Raw genomic sequence first — 16,295 nt, forward strand, 5'->3', positions numbered from 1 at the left:
CCCCTCCCTAAGTGGTCGTGCATATTTGACGATTATCCACTAGGTCAGAGAAGGTTCTTAGCCACCTGGATCCCCTGTGCTCCCTCGTCCAGCCAGTGCGTTGCCCTCCGACACTGCAATGCTCAGTCTGCAGGCTTTGCCTCAGTGCCTCACGTTCTTATGAGTCTGAGTATTTGCCAAGCCTGGTACACCGTCTCACAAACCTGCCCGTCTTTTCGAAATTCTTTTTTCTCCAGGATGACCCCACTGTGCAGTCTAAGCCCTGATCCCAGCCCCCTCCCTGGGGCCCTGGTTGAAATGGCAGCTCAGGGGTGCCTCCTGAGAGCCCTCTGCTCTCTCCCTCCTAGAGCTCTGGAAGCATGCGAAGGTGGTTCTTATTTCCATGTCTCCTTCCCCTCATACCCCAAGACCCATCACTGGAAAAGGTGGTTTGTTTCTATCAGAGACCTGGGGCACAGCACGTGGTGTGCCCAGGGACGTCTGCGGACCGACAGTGACCAGGTGTTTCCATCCACAGATGAATTCTGAGCAGTGAGAGCAGGGGTGCTGTGGGTCCACCAGGACCAGGCACTGGGTGCCTCCCGCTGTGGCTTGGGGCCTGTGGTTACTGATGGGGACCCTGCAGCTGCATCCCCACTGGGCTGGGCAGAGCCTGCTGCTCACTGGTTTGTGTAAGGTCCCAGTAGCTGTTTCCACCCTGGACCCTCCCAGCAGGCAAACCCAGTCTCACCCACCAGCTCCCTGTCCAACCAGCTAGGCTCTCACTTGGCTGGTTCTCAGGGTGGAAAAGGTTCATCATCATTGGGGGAAACAAATAAGAGTGAACAGCTCCTCCTCTTCCCAGCCAATGGGGGAGATGAAAGAGGCCCAGCCCACCTCAGACCTCATTTGGGGCCCAGGAAGCTGCCTGCACCATGGCCTGGACCCCTCTCCTGCTCATGCTTCTCTCCCACTGCACAGGTACGGCGAGTCTTCAGATGCCCAGGGACAAAGTGAGGATAAATAAGAGACTGCAGAGGGGGAACCTGCGTGGTCCCAGATAGTGTAGATGGGAACCTGCCTGTAGCCAGCAGCAGTGGGACGGGAAGGTGTGGGGACTGCGGACATACTGTGTGCACAACTTTGAGAAAGACTGGAATTTGAGAGGCATGTGTATCTTAGCAGTCAGGAATGAGGCATAGGCAGGGCCTCCACTGTGAAGTGAGAAACTGGGCTATGACTATACACAGTAGATAAGAATCATAGTATCGGGGAGTCCTGCCATAGGCGTGGGGATGCAGTCAGTGACCTGTCGAGCTTCAGGGACCACCTGGGCTCCAAGGCCTTTAGGGAACAAAGAGAGATGTGTGCCCTGCCAACACCAGGGGGTGCTGTGGGACTTTGCAGTGGTCCCTGCACAGCTGCTCAGGGAGGACTGTTCACTCAGTGGGGCCCGGGTTTGCAGACTGGACCCTGTGCTCACTGCTGGGGCCTCAGCATCTGTGTCCTCTGCGGCTGGGCAGAGTCCCCTGAGGAGGAATCTTTGTGTGGTCTCAACAGGTGCTTCCTCCCAGGGCTCTCGCAGGGGTGAAGCCACCCTCCACCCCCCTCAGTCTTTGGTGTGAGCTGAGCTCTGGGCTCACAGGAGGGCTCAGGGAGGGGCTGGGCAGCCCCTGGGTGGACACATATTTGCCTGGATGGTGCATCCTGTGGCAGAAGGTGGGAAGGAAAGGAAGCCTGGGGCAGCATAAGAAGTTGGTCTGAGGTCAAGGAGTCCAATGAAGGGGTCACAGCAGAGCCTGCCCATCCCTTCCAGGGACCTGAGGCACCCTGGTCCCTGAGACAAGGCAGTTCAGGTGCTGTGTGAAGACCCAGGTCTGGGAAGATTCCAGGCACAGAGCAGGCCTGGTTCTAACGCAGGTACCTGGGTTATGATGTCAGGGAGAAGGGTGTCAGGGAAGAATAGGTGTGCAGATCGAGGGCCTGAGGACATGAAACCCCCATGTGGGATGTGAGAGGATGAAGGCGAGGCCCCAGTGTTGCTGGAGAAACTGTGATTCTCCTCCAGAGAAGGTGGGTGAAGTGGGTCCCTGGATGTGACTCTTCTATAGCCCATATCTCTCAGAATCCATAAGAATTTACGTGACGGGTGTTTCCTGAGGCCACGAGACCAGGACTGTTCTTCCCTCTCCTCGTGTCCCATTGTAGCTTTTAACCAACACAAGTTCCCAGGGGCACTTTGCAGTATCAGGAAGCACAGCCTCCCCGGGGTGTGCACAAGGAGACTCCACCCAGGAAGGTCCTGTGGATGCTCTCACCAGGGGAGAAGCACAGGCACTGTGGGCGTGTCTGATGCCGGTCCAGACCCCCAGGCAGAGCCCCTAAATGTGTGACCTCGGAGGCATGGTGGACATCCTTGAGTTCCACCCCGGCTCTCCAGAGTCAGGTCAGGGCACACCCCTCCGTGATCACACAGGGCTGCAGCCTGATGGAGAATGAGGCTGGTGGTCATGGTCAAAGGTCTGAGGACAACCCAGAGACCCAGGAACATGCAGTCCATGGGAAGTGCTAGAACATCTCCCCTCCATTCCCCCCATTAGAACCCCAAACATCTGTCCCTACTTGTGGACAGCACCAGCTCACGTTTGGATTCTCTGTCCCTGTGCTAGTGAAGCTGCAGGGACTGATGCTTCTGAGTCAAACCTACTTTAGGAATGCACAAAAATTCCCTCCTGTTCTTCATTCTCGTGCAATGAAAAGAACATTTCTTTGTCACCAGAAGCTACAATATCTCCACCCTCATGTTGACTGGGAATGACAGAAAGAATCCCTGCTTGTGAGAGTCAGGAGCTTCAGGTCCCCTGAAGCCCAGTCCCTTACCTGTCCCCTGAGCCTGGCCCAGGATGTGCTGATCCTTCCTTGAGTCTGACATCCGCACACAGTAGCATGTCCACTTCCTCCTGAGGTCACATCCTTGAGGAACTGCCGGGTTCCCAGGTACAGGAGGGAGCCCTATCCCTTCAAGGCCCTGGCTCTCAGGCTCATAACTTATACGCAGTACCCAGTTTAATAACACGAATCCTAATTATTTAAAAGTTTCTAAAAACATTGGAGTTCATTCAAGTCTAGAGCCTATGACACAACACTCAATACCACCATTTATGAAAATTACATGAAAATATCAAGAAAACTCTGTTTTCTCTTCAAGTTCAAATTTGGAGCCATTTTCAAAAAAGTTCATTAGGACTCAATGTGGAATGGGTTGAAAAAGGGAAAACAATATACACACAAAAAAGTTGTTTATAGTAGTGACCAATTTTTCAGGCTTTACACTGAAAATAATTTTAAGATTAGATAAGAGGGGGAAAGGCAAAAGAATCATAAATATATAATATATTCAAAAAAGCAAAGAATAAATCATCAGAATTGTGCTGAAGGGGACATGGCAGGCCCGAGTGGGAAGAAGGAAGACAGGACACGTCCTCTCTGACAGTGTGGACTGTGGCGACCGAGAGGGACACAACCCGCAGGTACCTGGGCAGTGGGGGCGGGGTCGAACAGCAGCGTCTCCAACACACACCAACGACACGATGTCCCGACATTCACACAGACATTGTGTCAGTACAAACCGGCAGAGTGCAGTGAAGGTTTCGAGCCTTGAACTGGGATTAAGACATTCTTCCATGTGAAATGGCACCAGGCAAGCAGAAGAAGCCGGAGGACATGTCAAGAAAACCTGAAATGTCTGGCAACATAAACACAGTGAATGTGTCCTGCATGGAGCGGCCTGGAAGTCACTGGTTGTCAGGAGACAATAATGTCTTAGTTCCCAACTCCAAGGAGAAGCCTACTCATTCTCATGCTGCGGATAGTGACATCCAAAAGGCTCGAGGGGCAAACCAGGGTGCCCTGCAGGAGTGCGGGCTGTGGTCCAGGGGCTGGTGGGCCTTGGGTCAGAGACCAGTAGGGGGCAGTGTGGGGCAGGTCCTGCCAGGACCAGCTTAGGGAAAGGCCAACAGGGGAAATGCTCTCCTGCCTTTTGCACACTGGGACAAAGACTTTCCCCACCACAATGTGGTTTTTACAGATCCCTCATTGTTTATTTATTTCAGCGGAATCTAGTGTTTCACAGTCATATCAGAGAGCACAGTCTAGAACCCGTAGCCCACTGTCTCAATGTACGCCTCCAAAGTCTGTCTTAGAAAACGACATGTCATCTGATGGTCTGTCACCCAGCAGATAGTTCCTGATGCCAGAGGCAGGCTGCCCAGGAGAATCTGTGACTGGTCAGGACAGCACCAGGGACACACACAGAGCTCAGCTGTGTCTGACTCCAGATGGCTGAGTGTTCCTGGGCCCACATAAGTTCACCACAAGGTGGACACCTCCTGTGTGCTGGGCTAAGGTAGGGGCGAGGAGCACTAGAGGATGTGACTGGGAAGACAGCGAATCTGATTAAGTGTCGGAGTTCCAGCCGCTGCACAGCGGAGGATGGGAGGGGATGAGAGTCAGTTCCGTGAGCAGGAGGAGGCAGTGGTTTGGTGAGACATGAGCCTGGTGCTGGTCTGAGACAGAGCAGGGGAGCGGGAGAAGGACAGTCTGGTTTTCAGGTTTCAGAGGGAGGAAGTGAAGGATGGGATGTGGGGAGAGTGTGGTCCTTGAAACTGGGTGGGAGGGGAGTAGCTACACCTCCTTGGTGAAGGTCACTGGCAGGTGAGTGTGGCTGAGTCCCAAGGTGAGCCCTGGATGGAAACTTTACCCACAATTCCCTGCTCGTTCAGTGGTGACTCAGGGAGGTTTGTTTTCCAGAAGACAAGTGGGTTATCACTAGTTTTCCAACATTCTGAGGTTTAACTGACCCCAGTGTCACCAGGCTGATTTTGTGCTGGGAGTGGAAACCCCTGGGCATTACCAGGCATGTGACCCCACAGCAGCCTGCCCCATGAGGACAACGGGACCCTGCTACCAACAGACCGGGAGCCCTGGCCTGCACGAGATCCCTCACAGCAGCACCGTGACACCTTCACTGTGCCCAGGGCAGGGACTGTCTCACTCCTCCTGGGAACGTGAAGCCTGTCCCTGGGGTTGGAACTGGGTCAGTCACAGGCTGACACACGGCTGGCAGGCCTGGGTAGCCATCGGAGAACAAAAACAGTTTCCCCAACTGGTGCCACCACGTGGATCACTCTGCCTTCCACCCTCATCATTGGTCAGTTGTGTCTAGTGTGTGGACACTGGAAACTGGCCAGGGAAATGGGCAAGGTGGTTCCAGTCTCAACAATGAGCAGCTCTGACCCCCAACATTTTTAATGTTCCACAAAAGCTGAGTTCTGAGGAGAGCCACACCCCCTCCCATCTGTGAGGAATGGTCTGAAATGATGTATTCCTGGGAAAGGGAGGAGGCAGCAGAAAGTCCTAAGTATGACCTCCTTTCCCAGGAGGACTAACACGGGAAAAGCGGGTTTACAAGTGGCAATGGGGACCCTGCCCACATCCCCTGGGTGCCTCTGCTTCCCCTGCCCCTCCCTCAGGTGAGGACAGTCCCAGAGGACCAGCACCTGGACCTGGGGCCCCACAATCCATGATGCATCCCCTTCTGGTTTTCTTTCCAAAGTTGTTTCCCCTGGTGACCTTGAAGTCATGTCTGAGGATCCCCATCCACAAGGTCCTGGTGACAGGTGGTACTGTCACCGTCACTGTCCCCTTCTGTGTCCAGGAAGCGGGGATCAGAGAATCTGATTCAAAAACTCAGATATCTGCTCTCATTCCAATATACACGGGACCATGGAAATTACTTATTCAATGTATAAAACAATGAAGTTCCCACTTACTAGGTAAAGCATGGTTAAACTTATATGCATAAAATATTCTTATTGTCTGCTGAAAGAGAGAAAATATATTGAAAGACTATTTTTGTGTCTTGGAGAAAGACAGATTAATTTCTAACAAGGGAGGAATCACAGTAGAAAATAAAACTGTCCTGAAATAGGGCTCATGCTACCGTGGGATAGTCACTGCTCCAGGGAGGACGACCTGAGTGAAAGCAGCACCACAGTGCTGACCAAGGACTAGCCAAGGGACATGTGGACCAATTCAGCCTGAGGAGTCTGAGAAGGACATGAAAGTGTCCTGGAGTGATGGGGATCCCCCATAGAGGGGCACTGGGACCACCACTAAGGGAGCAGGTCAGTGAACAGGACTGTGGGGAGGTAGGATCTGTGTGTGATGGGTGTCAGCCACCATGTCACACAGTGGTGTGTCTAGGTCTGGGCACCAGGGGGCGCTCAGGGACTGTTCCTGCAGGTCTGGGGTCATCAGAGCTGGGACCTGTGACTTAGCACTGCCTGGTGCCCCCTGCTCAGGGTACAGCTGTGACCTTGCCACGCCCTGTGTCTCACACAGGCTCACTCCTAATCCCCCTGAAATGCCTGACAGAGGGCCCAGTGAGGGAACAGAAACTAGGGGGGTGTCATTTGCATGAGTGGGCCCTCCCTCTCTCAGAGTATGAAGAGGGGAAGGGAGCGGTGTGGGGGAAGCTCTGCTCCAGCTGTGGGGCCACAGAAGGCAGGTCTCAGGGATGGTCACCACCATGGCCTGGTCCCCTCTCCTGCTCACCCTCCTGGCTCACTGCACAGGTGACTGGATAAGGCGACAGGGGAGGAGACCTTGGGAGGACCCCCGGGGGGGGTCTTCTTCCTGCTCCTGTCTCTGGAGCCAGAATCACCATCTCTGTGTGTCTCCCTCCTCCAGGGTCCTGGGCCCAGGTTGTGCTGACTCAGCCGCCCTCAGTGTCGGGGAACCCAGGACAGACCGTCACCATCTCCTGCACTGGAAGCAGCTCCAACATTGGGGGTGGTAGATCTGTATACTGGTACCAACAGTTCCCAGGAAAACCCCCTAAAACCGTCATCTATAGTAGTAGCAGTAAACCCTCGGGGATCCCCGACCGCTTCTCTGGATCCAAGTCTGGCAGCGTCGGCACCCTGACCATCAGTGGGCTCCAGGCTGAGGACGAGGCCGACTATTACTGCCAGTCCTATGACAGCAGTGGCAGTGCTCCCACAGTGCTGCAGGGCCGTGGGGAAGTGAGACAAAAACCTGCTGTCCCCTGCAGTGCAGTTCCCCGGTGCAGTCCCCACTCCTCTGAGAAGACAGCTGCTTTCTCGGTTTGGTTGGTCTGAACTCAGGTCTGAGACCCTCCACAGGGGACTGTGACAGGAACATGTGTCACATCCTTTGAATGCTGCCACTGAGGCCTGTCTGTGGCAGCAACACAGTGTACAGTTTTCTCAAACGAGGGGAAGGTCCTGTGTGTCATGGGGAGGCTGTGCTAGGAACGGAGTCTGTGATGGGTCAGCAAGAACCAGGGACACGGAACTCATCATTGCACCTGAGGAAGGCCCAGAATGTGTGCTGTCACCAACGTGTCCCCACTAAGCCTGCACCCTGCCCATCATTCAGGATAGACCCATCCTGTGTGGTCCATGATACATTTCCGGGACCAGGTCGGGCAGCTCAGGGTCCCTGACCCTCACTGGGCTGAGAGCTGAGGACAAGGATGCCTCTCACAGCCACCCTGACACAGTGTCCTCTGTGCTCACACAGACCTGCAGGCCTGTGGGGCCTGTGACCTGGAGAAGCTCGTTCTCATCTGCAGGGATGGGACATCCAGCATGTTCACTCAGGACACCTGTGGCTTTTGCTTCTGCTGCCACCCTGGGCCAGGTTCTTCCAGGGCAGCCCCTGGGGAATGGATGTGCCTCCCCCAGCCCCTGTCCTCACAGCACCTCACTCAGCCCCCTCCTGGACAACAGGTCTCAGACAAAATAGGAAGTCAGCTCCCCATCAGCTGGGGACACAGAGTGGCTCTGCTCTGAAGCCCAGGCCCTGGACTGGGAGCACCATCTCTGGTCACTTCAGAGCCAAACTCTGACTGGGCGTCCTGCATCCCTGTCAGTGACCACTGGCTTCTTTCCTGGATGTTCCAGAGGTGCCACCCTCTCATTGCCCTCACTGTGAACCCCTGTCCCTGTAGCTCCCAGGGAGGGGTCTGTGTCGTGACTGGACCAGCCCCGCAGCACCTCGGGCTATGGCCGACCTTTGGTTCTGGGGAATGACCACGTGTAAAAAGTAACCAGTGCTGTGATCCAACCATGAATTTCTTCTTGTTCACCTGTATTGTCAATACATACCGTGTGATGTTGAATGACAATGCAGGTGAAGTCACATTGGCCAGTTCTCGATCTTTGTGAGAATGTCGTCCTCCCGCCTCAGTAGCTGAGAGCTGAGTGTGGGGCTCAGTCGTGTGTGTGAGGAGGGAGTGTGAGTTCCCGCACTGCAAATGTGCCTGCTGTTCACACTGTGTGTGTTTTTACTATAAATTACTTTTATACTTTGTTCAAAGGCTTCTTCTGAAGCTATTGAGGGGTTTTGATTTTATCCTTTGTTCTAGTAATATGATGTGCTCTGTGAGAGGGTCGATCAACTGAAACGTAAGTTGGACATTAGAGGGAATCAAATGTGATGCTGGTGCGTCCACTTACTGGCCTGCTGTTGGATCTGCGTTAATACTGACGTGAGAACATTTGGATCATGTGTCACATTATCAGCTGTAATTGACCCTTTTCTGCATTTGTTCTGTCTCGTGCAGGTGTCACTGTTACTCCTGCTCTCTGTGGGAATCTGGAAAGCTTCCACTTTTTCAAGGTTTGGAAAAATGTGCATGTAGCAGACACTTTTGAAAGATCGAATTGCAAGATTTTTCTTCTTGTTTGCAAAAGTAACTTTATCTTATAATTTTTTGTGTGTGGAATGCTTTCATTATAATATGTTCTGTTTTTTTCAAAGGAAAGTATATTTTTGCTCAATTTTTGAAACCTCTTTTTTTCTTCCTAGGATAATCTGTGTTGTAGCTGTTTTAATATATTTTTCATTTTCATACTATCCTCATTTCCTTTAAACTTTCTACATTATCAATGTCTTCTCCAGAGCCCGTGGTTGCTCTGATCTGCCGTGTGGACGTGAACTCGATGTGCCACCTGGACCTGCTGGTGGTGACATCTCCTTTGTCTGCGTTTGTGTTTATTACGATGGGGAGACGCTGTTCCTTATGTGTCTTTATCATTTTCTGTGTACATGGGAGAACTCAATTTCTCAGTCTTGATGCTTTTTCTCCTTATCATATGGTAAATACTCTACCAGCATTTTAACAAATAAGTATGAATAGATTTAAAAAGTACACAAAACAGTGGAATCTCAATGTAGCCCAAATCTGAGTGCACTTTCTTCATGTACTCATATGTCAACCTGAAGGTCAGTGGCACCTGAACAACCCCCTATAATGAAGTCGTATGGCTCAGGGACTCCGCTGGGGATCCAAGGAGGACCCCTGCCCCCTCAAGGGGCACAGCAGTGACAGCATGAGGGCCAGCCTGGGCAACACCACTCTGCGACATGAAATATAAAACTGACATTGACCCTCAGAGATGGAAACTGAGAGGGGAAGTATGAGGAAACCGTCTCCGTATGGACAGAAACATAAAGACTTTCTCCTCCATCAGTGCCCAGAGCCCCATAAGCTGCAGAGACTGCAGCGGGTACCGTGAGGTGCAGCCTCTAGTCTGGTGCTCGCCCCCATGAATGGATTACAGAATTCTAGGGAGAGTAGGTCTTTGGGAGACGGAACTTGATATCCTGTACTCTAACACAGTGACCTTGCTGTCACCACCTCCCCTATCCCTGCTTGTCCTTTTCCTGCCTCTGGGATGCAGCTTGCAGCAGGGCCTCATCTGCCAAGTGCTGAATCCTCTACTCTGAAGGCTCTGCCCTAGAAGTAGGTGGATCCTTCCACCTGAGCTACTCCTCTTCAATGAAGAAGGTCCATGTTGACATAGGCCTGGGGTGTGAGTATTATGTACAAAATGCTCACTGCAGTGCAGCCCCTGCATCACTGAAGCAGTGGAACCACCTCCTCCAGGGCCAACACCCCCATGAAATCTGCACACGGTACCAGTCTGGGATAAATGGCCTCTGAGACCGCAGGCTCTGTGTCCTTGGGCACCGCCAGCGCAGGACCGTCCTCGCTGAAGTGACCAAACTGTTTGGATTCTTCTCAGAGCAGACAGTGTTTTGTTCAAAAACCAGTGAGAGAATTCATGATCTTTTTAAGCAGGGAGCACCTGCCTGACATAAGGGGAAAGATCCCTCTGGGTGCCTGGAGCAGGGAGGGCCTTAGGGAAGAGGGTTTCCTGGTCCTAAGTAACCATTCACTGAGAGGCCTGAGGGTCTGGGAGTGTGGGGACCGGGCAGCGCTGACACAGTAAAGCAGAGCTGCCCCCGGGGCACGGGAGCAAGGGGGACCCCCTGCATCCCACTGCGCAGACACTCGGCCCATCTGCACACACAGCACAGCCTCATGTCTGCCTGTTACTAAACTGACATGGTGAGTAAGAAAATACAGGAAACTTTTGTTTGAAATGTAAACAACTTTTAGGACACCGTAGACAAAATTTTGGCAAGAAACGTGACACAGATGAAGAGAAAACTGCAAACTTCAGAATATTGAGTCAATTTCTAAAACCAAGAGGCATTTTACATTCTGCACTGCGACTTGTGAAGCCCACCAAGGCCATTACCTTTTACCAGTTTCAACTAAATTAAATCAGATCTGCATAAAAACTGTACATGCATCCCATGAGTTAAAATATTTGCTGCGTTGCTGTCCTTTGAACATGTCACCGAGCTTTTTCCTGGAAAACCCCTTCTTAGGTCATTTCCCTGAGCAGCCCCTGTGAGCCCTTCAAACCGGATCACCTGTCCATCATCTGCCATGTGGGACAGGAAGCTCCCTGTGCATGCCCTGTGCTGCATCTTCACTGGGGGTGAAGCCAAAGTAATTTGTCATATAGGTACATGTTTGCCCCTCCCAAGATGAGACCCCTGGGAGTGAGATGCACCAGGAACCAGTACAGTGTCTCAGAGTCACTGTATCTGGGAACGAGACCCTGGATGTGTGAATAGAGTCAGTGGCCTGCTGAGCTACAGAAACCAGCGGGACTCTCAGTTTTGATCCAGGACACAAGTGGGCCCTGTGGCCAGCAGATGGCAGAGTGGGACTGCACGGTGGTCCCTGTACAGCTAGCTGCCCAGTGAGGACACATCACACAAAGGAACCTGAGCCCGGAGGCCGGGCTCTATGCTACATAACCTCAGCAGCTGTGTCTTTTCTTGGGTCTGGCCTATTCTCCTGAGCATTAACCTTCGTGTGGTCTCACCAGACGCTTCCTCCCAGGGCTCTTGCAAGGGGTGAAGGCAACCTCCATCTCCCTCTGTCTGGGATGTGAGTTGAGCTCCAGCACCAGGGCTCACGGAGGGGCTTGGCCAACCCTGGATGCTTCCCCAGCCCCACCCACAGGGGAAACCAGCACATCAGGCTGGCTCCCTGGAGAATGCCCCCAGACCTTGTCAGTGCCCTGGGTGACAAGCTCTGAGTGGGGACACATTTGCATGAGCAGCCCCTCGTCTGTGAGCAGGGAGGGGATAAGAGAGGCCTGGGCAGCCCAGCCCCAGCTCTGTGGCCTGAGAACGGTCTGTGCTCACCATGGCCTGGACCCCTCTGCTCCTTGCGATCCTCTCTCACTGTGCAGGTAGGGACGGGCCTCGGAGACCAACCCAGAGATAATGCACCCTGACCCTTCTGTTCACTACCATGTGTCTGTGTCTGCAGGTTCCCTCTCCCAGGCTGTGCTGACTCAGCCGCCCTCCCTCTCTGCATCTCTGGGAGCCACAGCCAGACTCACCTGCACCCTCAGCAGAGACCTCAGTGTTGCTGGTAAAAACATGTACTGGTACCAGCAGAAGCCAGGGAGCGCTCCCCGGTTTTTCCTGTACTACTACTCAGACTCAGACAAGCAGCTGAGACCTGGGGTCCCCAGTCGAGTTTCCGGATCCAAAGACACCTCGGCCAATGCTGCACATTTGGTCATCTCGGGGCTGCAGCCTGAGGACGAGACCGACTATTATTGTGCTACACAATATGGCAGTGGGAGCAGCTTCAGTTACTCACAGTGGCTCAGATGAAGAGGAAGTGAGACAGAAACCCCTGGGCCCAGAGCCCTTGTCTCTGAGGATCTTTTATTGAAAACTTCTGCCAAGGTGCCTTCAGGGGGCGCTCCTCACTAGGCCCCGTTCTTGAACAGGAATGAGTGACTTAGTCAGGGAGCCAGCACAAGGCATTCCAGGCTCTCACACCAGTGAGAGGGGATGGAGCCCACACAGGGTAGGAGTAAGGTAAGAAATTGACCCTGTGTCTGCAACTATAAAGTGTTTTCCTTGGCTGGTGTGGTGCAGGTGGTTGGAGTGCGGTCTCATAAAGGGTCGGGGTTTGTGCTCCCAGTCAGGGCAGATTCCTAGGTCGTGGGTTCAATCCCTGGTCAGGGCAGGTGCAGGAGGCAACAGGCCATCGTTTCTCTCTCCCATTGGTACTTCTCTCTCTCACCCCCTCGACCCCTCTCCCTCTGAAGTCAATAAGCACGTCCTCAGGTGAGGATGAAAAAAGGACAAAAGAAGAAAGAAAGTCATGTTCACCAGCAAACCTTACCCCTTAAAGTGACAATATTGTGTTGCTAATGACACGTCCACAGTGATACATCAACACTGACTTGGGTCATAGACACACGGTTCCCTCTGTCCCTGGAGCAGCCCACACAGGTGAAGGGACCCAGGTCCTGCAGACACGCACTGACCGGGCCCCGCACACCGCCCCTCCCCTCCTCTGCTCCGCTGCTGCTTCCCGCACCCCCTCCTCTCTCACTCTCGCTCTGCAGGACTGAACTCCATCTCCACGTTAGTTTCCAGGAAAAAGGACAAGTTCTTGCTGGAGTTTCATTCCCCAGGGCTCTGTGTCTGGGGAGGATGGTGAACCTCGTAGACCAGCTTGAGTTCAAGTCCTAAGTGTTTCCTACTCTCATCTCCCAGGTGTGTTGTCCACTCTCCACCACCCACAGCCAGTCTCTGTAACATGACAATAGAATTGTTGCTTCTTTCAAAAGATGCAACCATCCACCTTTGAGTACTTGTGAGAGGGGACTCAAGAGTTGGAAAAGGTTAGTTTAAGGTAAATAGTTATAAAGCTAGTGAGTAATGCATATGTTAAAGCTTTTGTTTCAGAAACTACAGAGAAGGCCCATCCTGGCCCCTGGGAGAAACTGCCGACCTCCTGGGGCACTGCTGAGGACCACCGCCTGGGGACAAGGGGAGGCATGCGGGACACTGAGTTCCAGGGAGAGACAGAGGACCACCCGTCCCAGGGGACAGCTAACTGCCCAGGATAAGAATGTTGCAGTTTCTTTCACCTAATTCTCCTTGAATTTCAAAACCCCTCACCACACCTTGTTTATTCCCTGCTATAAAAACGTTGGCCTGGAAGGAAAACGTGAGAAGGGTCTTTCAGGGTGGGAACCCGCCCTCTTCTCAGGTCGCTGGCCATCTGAATAAAGCGCCCATAAATATTCAATCTCTGACTCTGGTTACTGGGTTTGGTAGTGACCGGCAGCAGGAGGTCTGCTGCCTTTTCCAGTTTCACTTGCACAGAGAAGCTGTTTGTGTGTTTATTGCTCATCCTGAGACGCACCGAGTCCCTGCACAGCGTCTGCCTCCACGTCACAGACACAGGCAGGGGGGCTGCATAGTCAGAACATGCGGACCTTCCTTCCTCCTCCTGAGAATACGTGTCTCCTAGGAACGTCAGACCTGCCGCAGTCGGTGGCTATAATGATGGAGCACAGTATTGGGGTCTGTAGGGCGTCAGAAGTCGCTCTTATGACAAGCACTGTCAGCCTGGGACCCTGCAGCGGGCAGAGTTAGGATGTTTGCTCATCTGCGAGGGTGCCTGTGAGGATTCACTGAATAAAAGGTTGTCTGGTCCAACAGCCCCTGGCCAGCCAGGGAAAGGACAGATGTCATGGGGTAGAGTGACAAGGGACTGTAAGAACATGACTACCTGTGACCGTAAGAACCGTGTTACCTTTTCTCTAACACATCTGAGTTTTAACCCACACCATGGGGTCACGTCGTTCCCCTCTCCGAGTCCCATTCAGGACAGCAGCCCACCCACCCTGTGCTTGTTCCTTCTGCTGCCATCTCCTGCCAGGCCCCCCCCCCCCAAATGTGCCCTTGCTGGTCTCTGTCCCAAGGTCTGCCCTAGGACTTCCCACAGAACAAATCCCTAAGGTATGAGCATGATTGAATGAATGCAGCTCTGAGGACAGGTTAAAGGGCGGTAAAAATGTCCCAGCACGTGGGCCAAAGTTGCAGGCGGGTCCCACGTGGTTCCCAAGGACGCCCAGGTCCTGCCCCCTCCCCACAGCCCTTATTGTTTAGTTGCTCCATACAGATGAGCCCCATGGGTGTGCAGACTCCTCCCCACCCTGCTCTGCAAGGGTCAGCGTCCTGCTCCTTCTACGTCCTCCTCTGTGAAGGGCTCTGTCCCCTCAGTGAGCGGCTGGTCACACTCAGCACCCAGAGCAAGTTCCCTCCTCAGGGCCCTCCACGGGGACAGGTCCACTTCGCTCTCAGATCCAGGCCCTGTGGCCTCTGCTCCGCAGTGGTCCCCACGCTCTCCTCGGCAGGATTCTGTGGTACTTCCGCTGGACCACCGCCCATGGAGGAGGCCTGAATCAGTGATGCTCACACCAGAAGTGCCCCAGTGTGGTCCCTGCAGGGGTGACCCTCCTGTGTTGGAAAGAGGGAAGTCAAGTAAGCAGGGAAAGGTGAGGTGTTGGAGTGGCTTAAAGCGACCAGCAGGGGTCGCTGTGAGACTGTGCCTGGTCTGCTCTTACAGGGGGCAGCAGGGCTGGCCCTTTGCTTCCTGGGAGGACTGGGCAGGTGTGTCCTCTCTGGGAGTGCCTGAGTCCCCTGCATGTGGGCCTGTGTGTGGTTCCAGCAGAGGCTTCCCCCAGACCCACCCACAGGGGAAACCAGCAGAACAGGCTGGCTGTGCGGGCAAGGGCCACAGACCTGTCAGTGCCCCTTCGGGGACAAGCTCTGGGTGGGGACACATTTGCATGAGCAGCCCCTCGTCTGTGAGCAGGGAGGGGATAAGAGAGGCCTGGGCAGCCCAGCCCCAGCTCTGTGGCCTGAGAACAGTCTATGCTCACCATGGCCTGGACCCCTCTGCTCCTCGCGATCCTCTCTCACTGTGCAGGTAGGGACGGGCCTCGGAGACCAACCCAGAAAGACTGCACCCTGACCCTTCTGTTCACTACCATGTGTCTGTGTCTGCAGGTTCCCTCTCCCAGGCTGTGCTGACTCAGCCGCCCTCCCTCTCTGCATCTCCGGGAGCAACAGCCAGACTCACCTGCACCCTCAGCAGTGACATAAGTGTTGGTGGTAAAACTATGTACTGGTACCAGCAGAAGCCAGGGAGCCCTCCCCGGTATCTGCTGTACTACTACTCAGACTCAAACAAGCATCAGGGCTCCGGGGTCCCCAGCCGCTTCTCTGGATCCAAAGACGCCTCGGCCAATGCAGGGCTCCTGACCATCTCAGGGCTGCAGCCTGAGGACGAGGCCGACTATTACTGTGAGATTTGGCACAGTGATGCTCACCACAGTGACTCACACAGATGGGGAAGTGGGACAAAAACCTCAGCCTAACACAGTTTTGGTTCATGACAATTCAATGTTATAAAGTAACCTGTGTACATGCGAAGTCTACTTGGAAGTACCTTTGTTTCATTGTGAGGATACTCTCAATATTCTATTCTGTATTCCTTAAGTCTCAGAAACACAAAAGTGAACAAAAACAAATTATTCATTTTCACAGAAGTGTTGCCCTCCATCCGTGTGCAATACAACCAGAGTCTGAGGATCTTCCTTGTCCCTTGAAGTAAGGGAGCAGCCCTCCCTGCCTTTCTCCTTGGTCACAGCCCAGGACCATCCCAGCAGGGGCCAGTCCCTCACCACACGGATCTGCACCGGGAGGGCTCAGAGCAGAGACTGTCCCCTTCCCACCCTGCCCTGAGCTCCGGGCAGGCTGAGGGCCAATGTGTCTCAGGGCCTGGAAACTCAGACGTGAGATGCTGGGTGAAGACTCAGGTGCAGGAGGAATTCCAGGGGCAGGCTCACCTGTGAGCCCTGCTGGGGCCCTGAGTTCAGTTGTGAAGTCGAGGATGGGGTGGTTAATGGGCAAAGGCAGGGCCTGGGAAGAGAAAATCTGTTTTTCTGTGTCCCAAGGTGGTGGGGGAGGCCCCACAGCAGCTGGGGAAATGCTGAGCCTTCTGCAGAGCACGTGGGAGAAGTGGGTCCGTGGATGAGGTG

General features: G+C 53.6%; 1 gene segment (V, D, J or C); it reads left to right on the top strand.

Annotated features, from left to right (window-relative positions):
- Positions 1 to 897: 897 nt before the first annotated feature.
- Positions 898 to 12,094, top strand: LOC114509453. The segment is given in 2 exon segments: positions 898 to 960; positions 11,705 to 12,094. Coding segments are annotated over 2 exon segments (399 nt in total).
- The last annotated feature ends 4,201 nt before the right edge of the window (positions 12,095 to 16,295 follow it).

Source organism: Phyllostomus discolor, chromosome 13, assembly GCF_004126475.2.
Source record: "Phyllostomus discolor isolate MPI-MPIP mPhyDis1 chromosome 13, mPhyDis1.pri.v3, whole genome shotgun sequence".
Taxonomy (NCBI): domain Eukaryota; kingdom Metazoa; phylum Chordata; class Mammalia; order Chiroptera; family Phyllostomidae; genus Phyllostomus; species Phyllostomus discolor.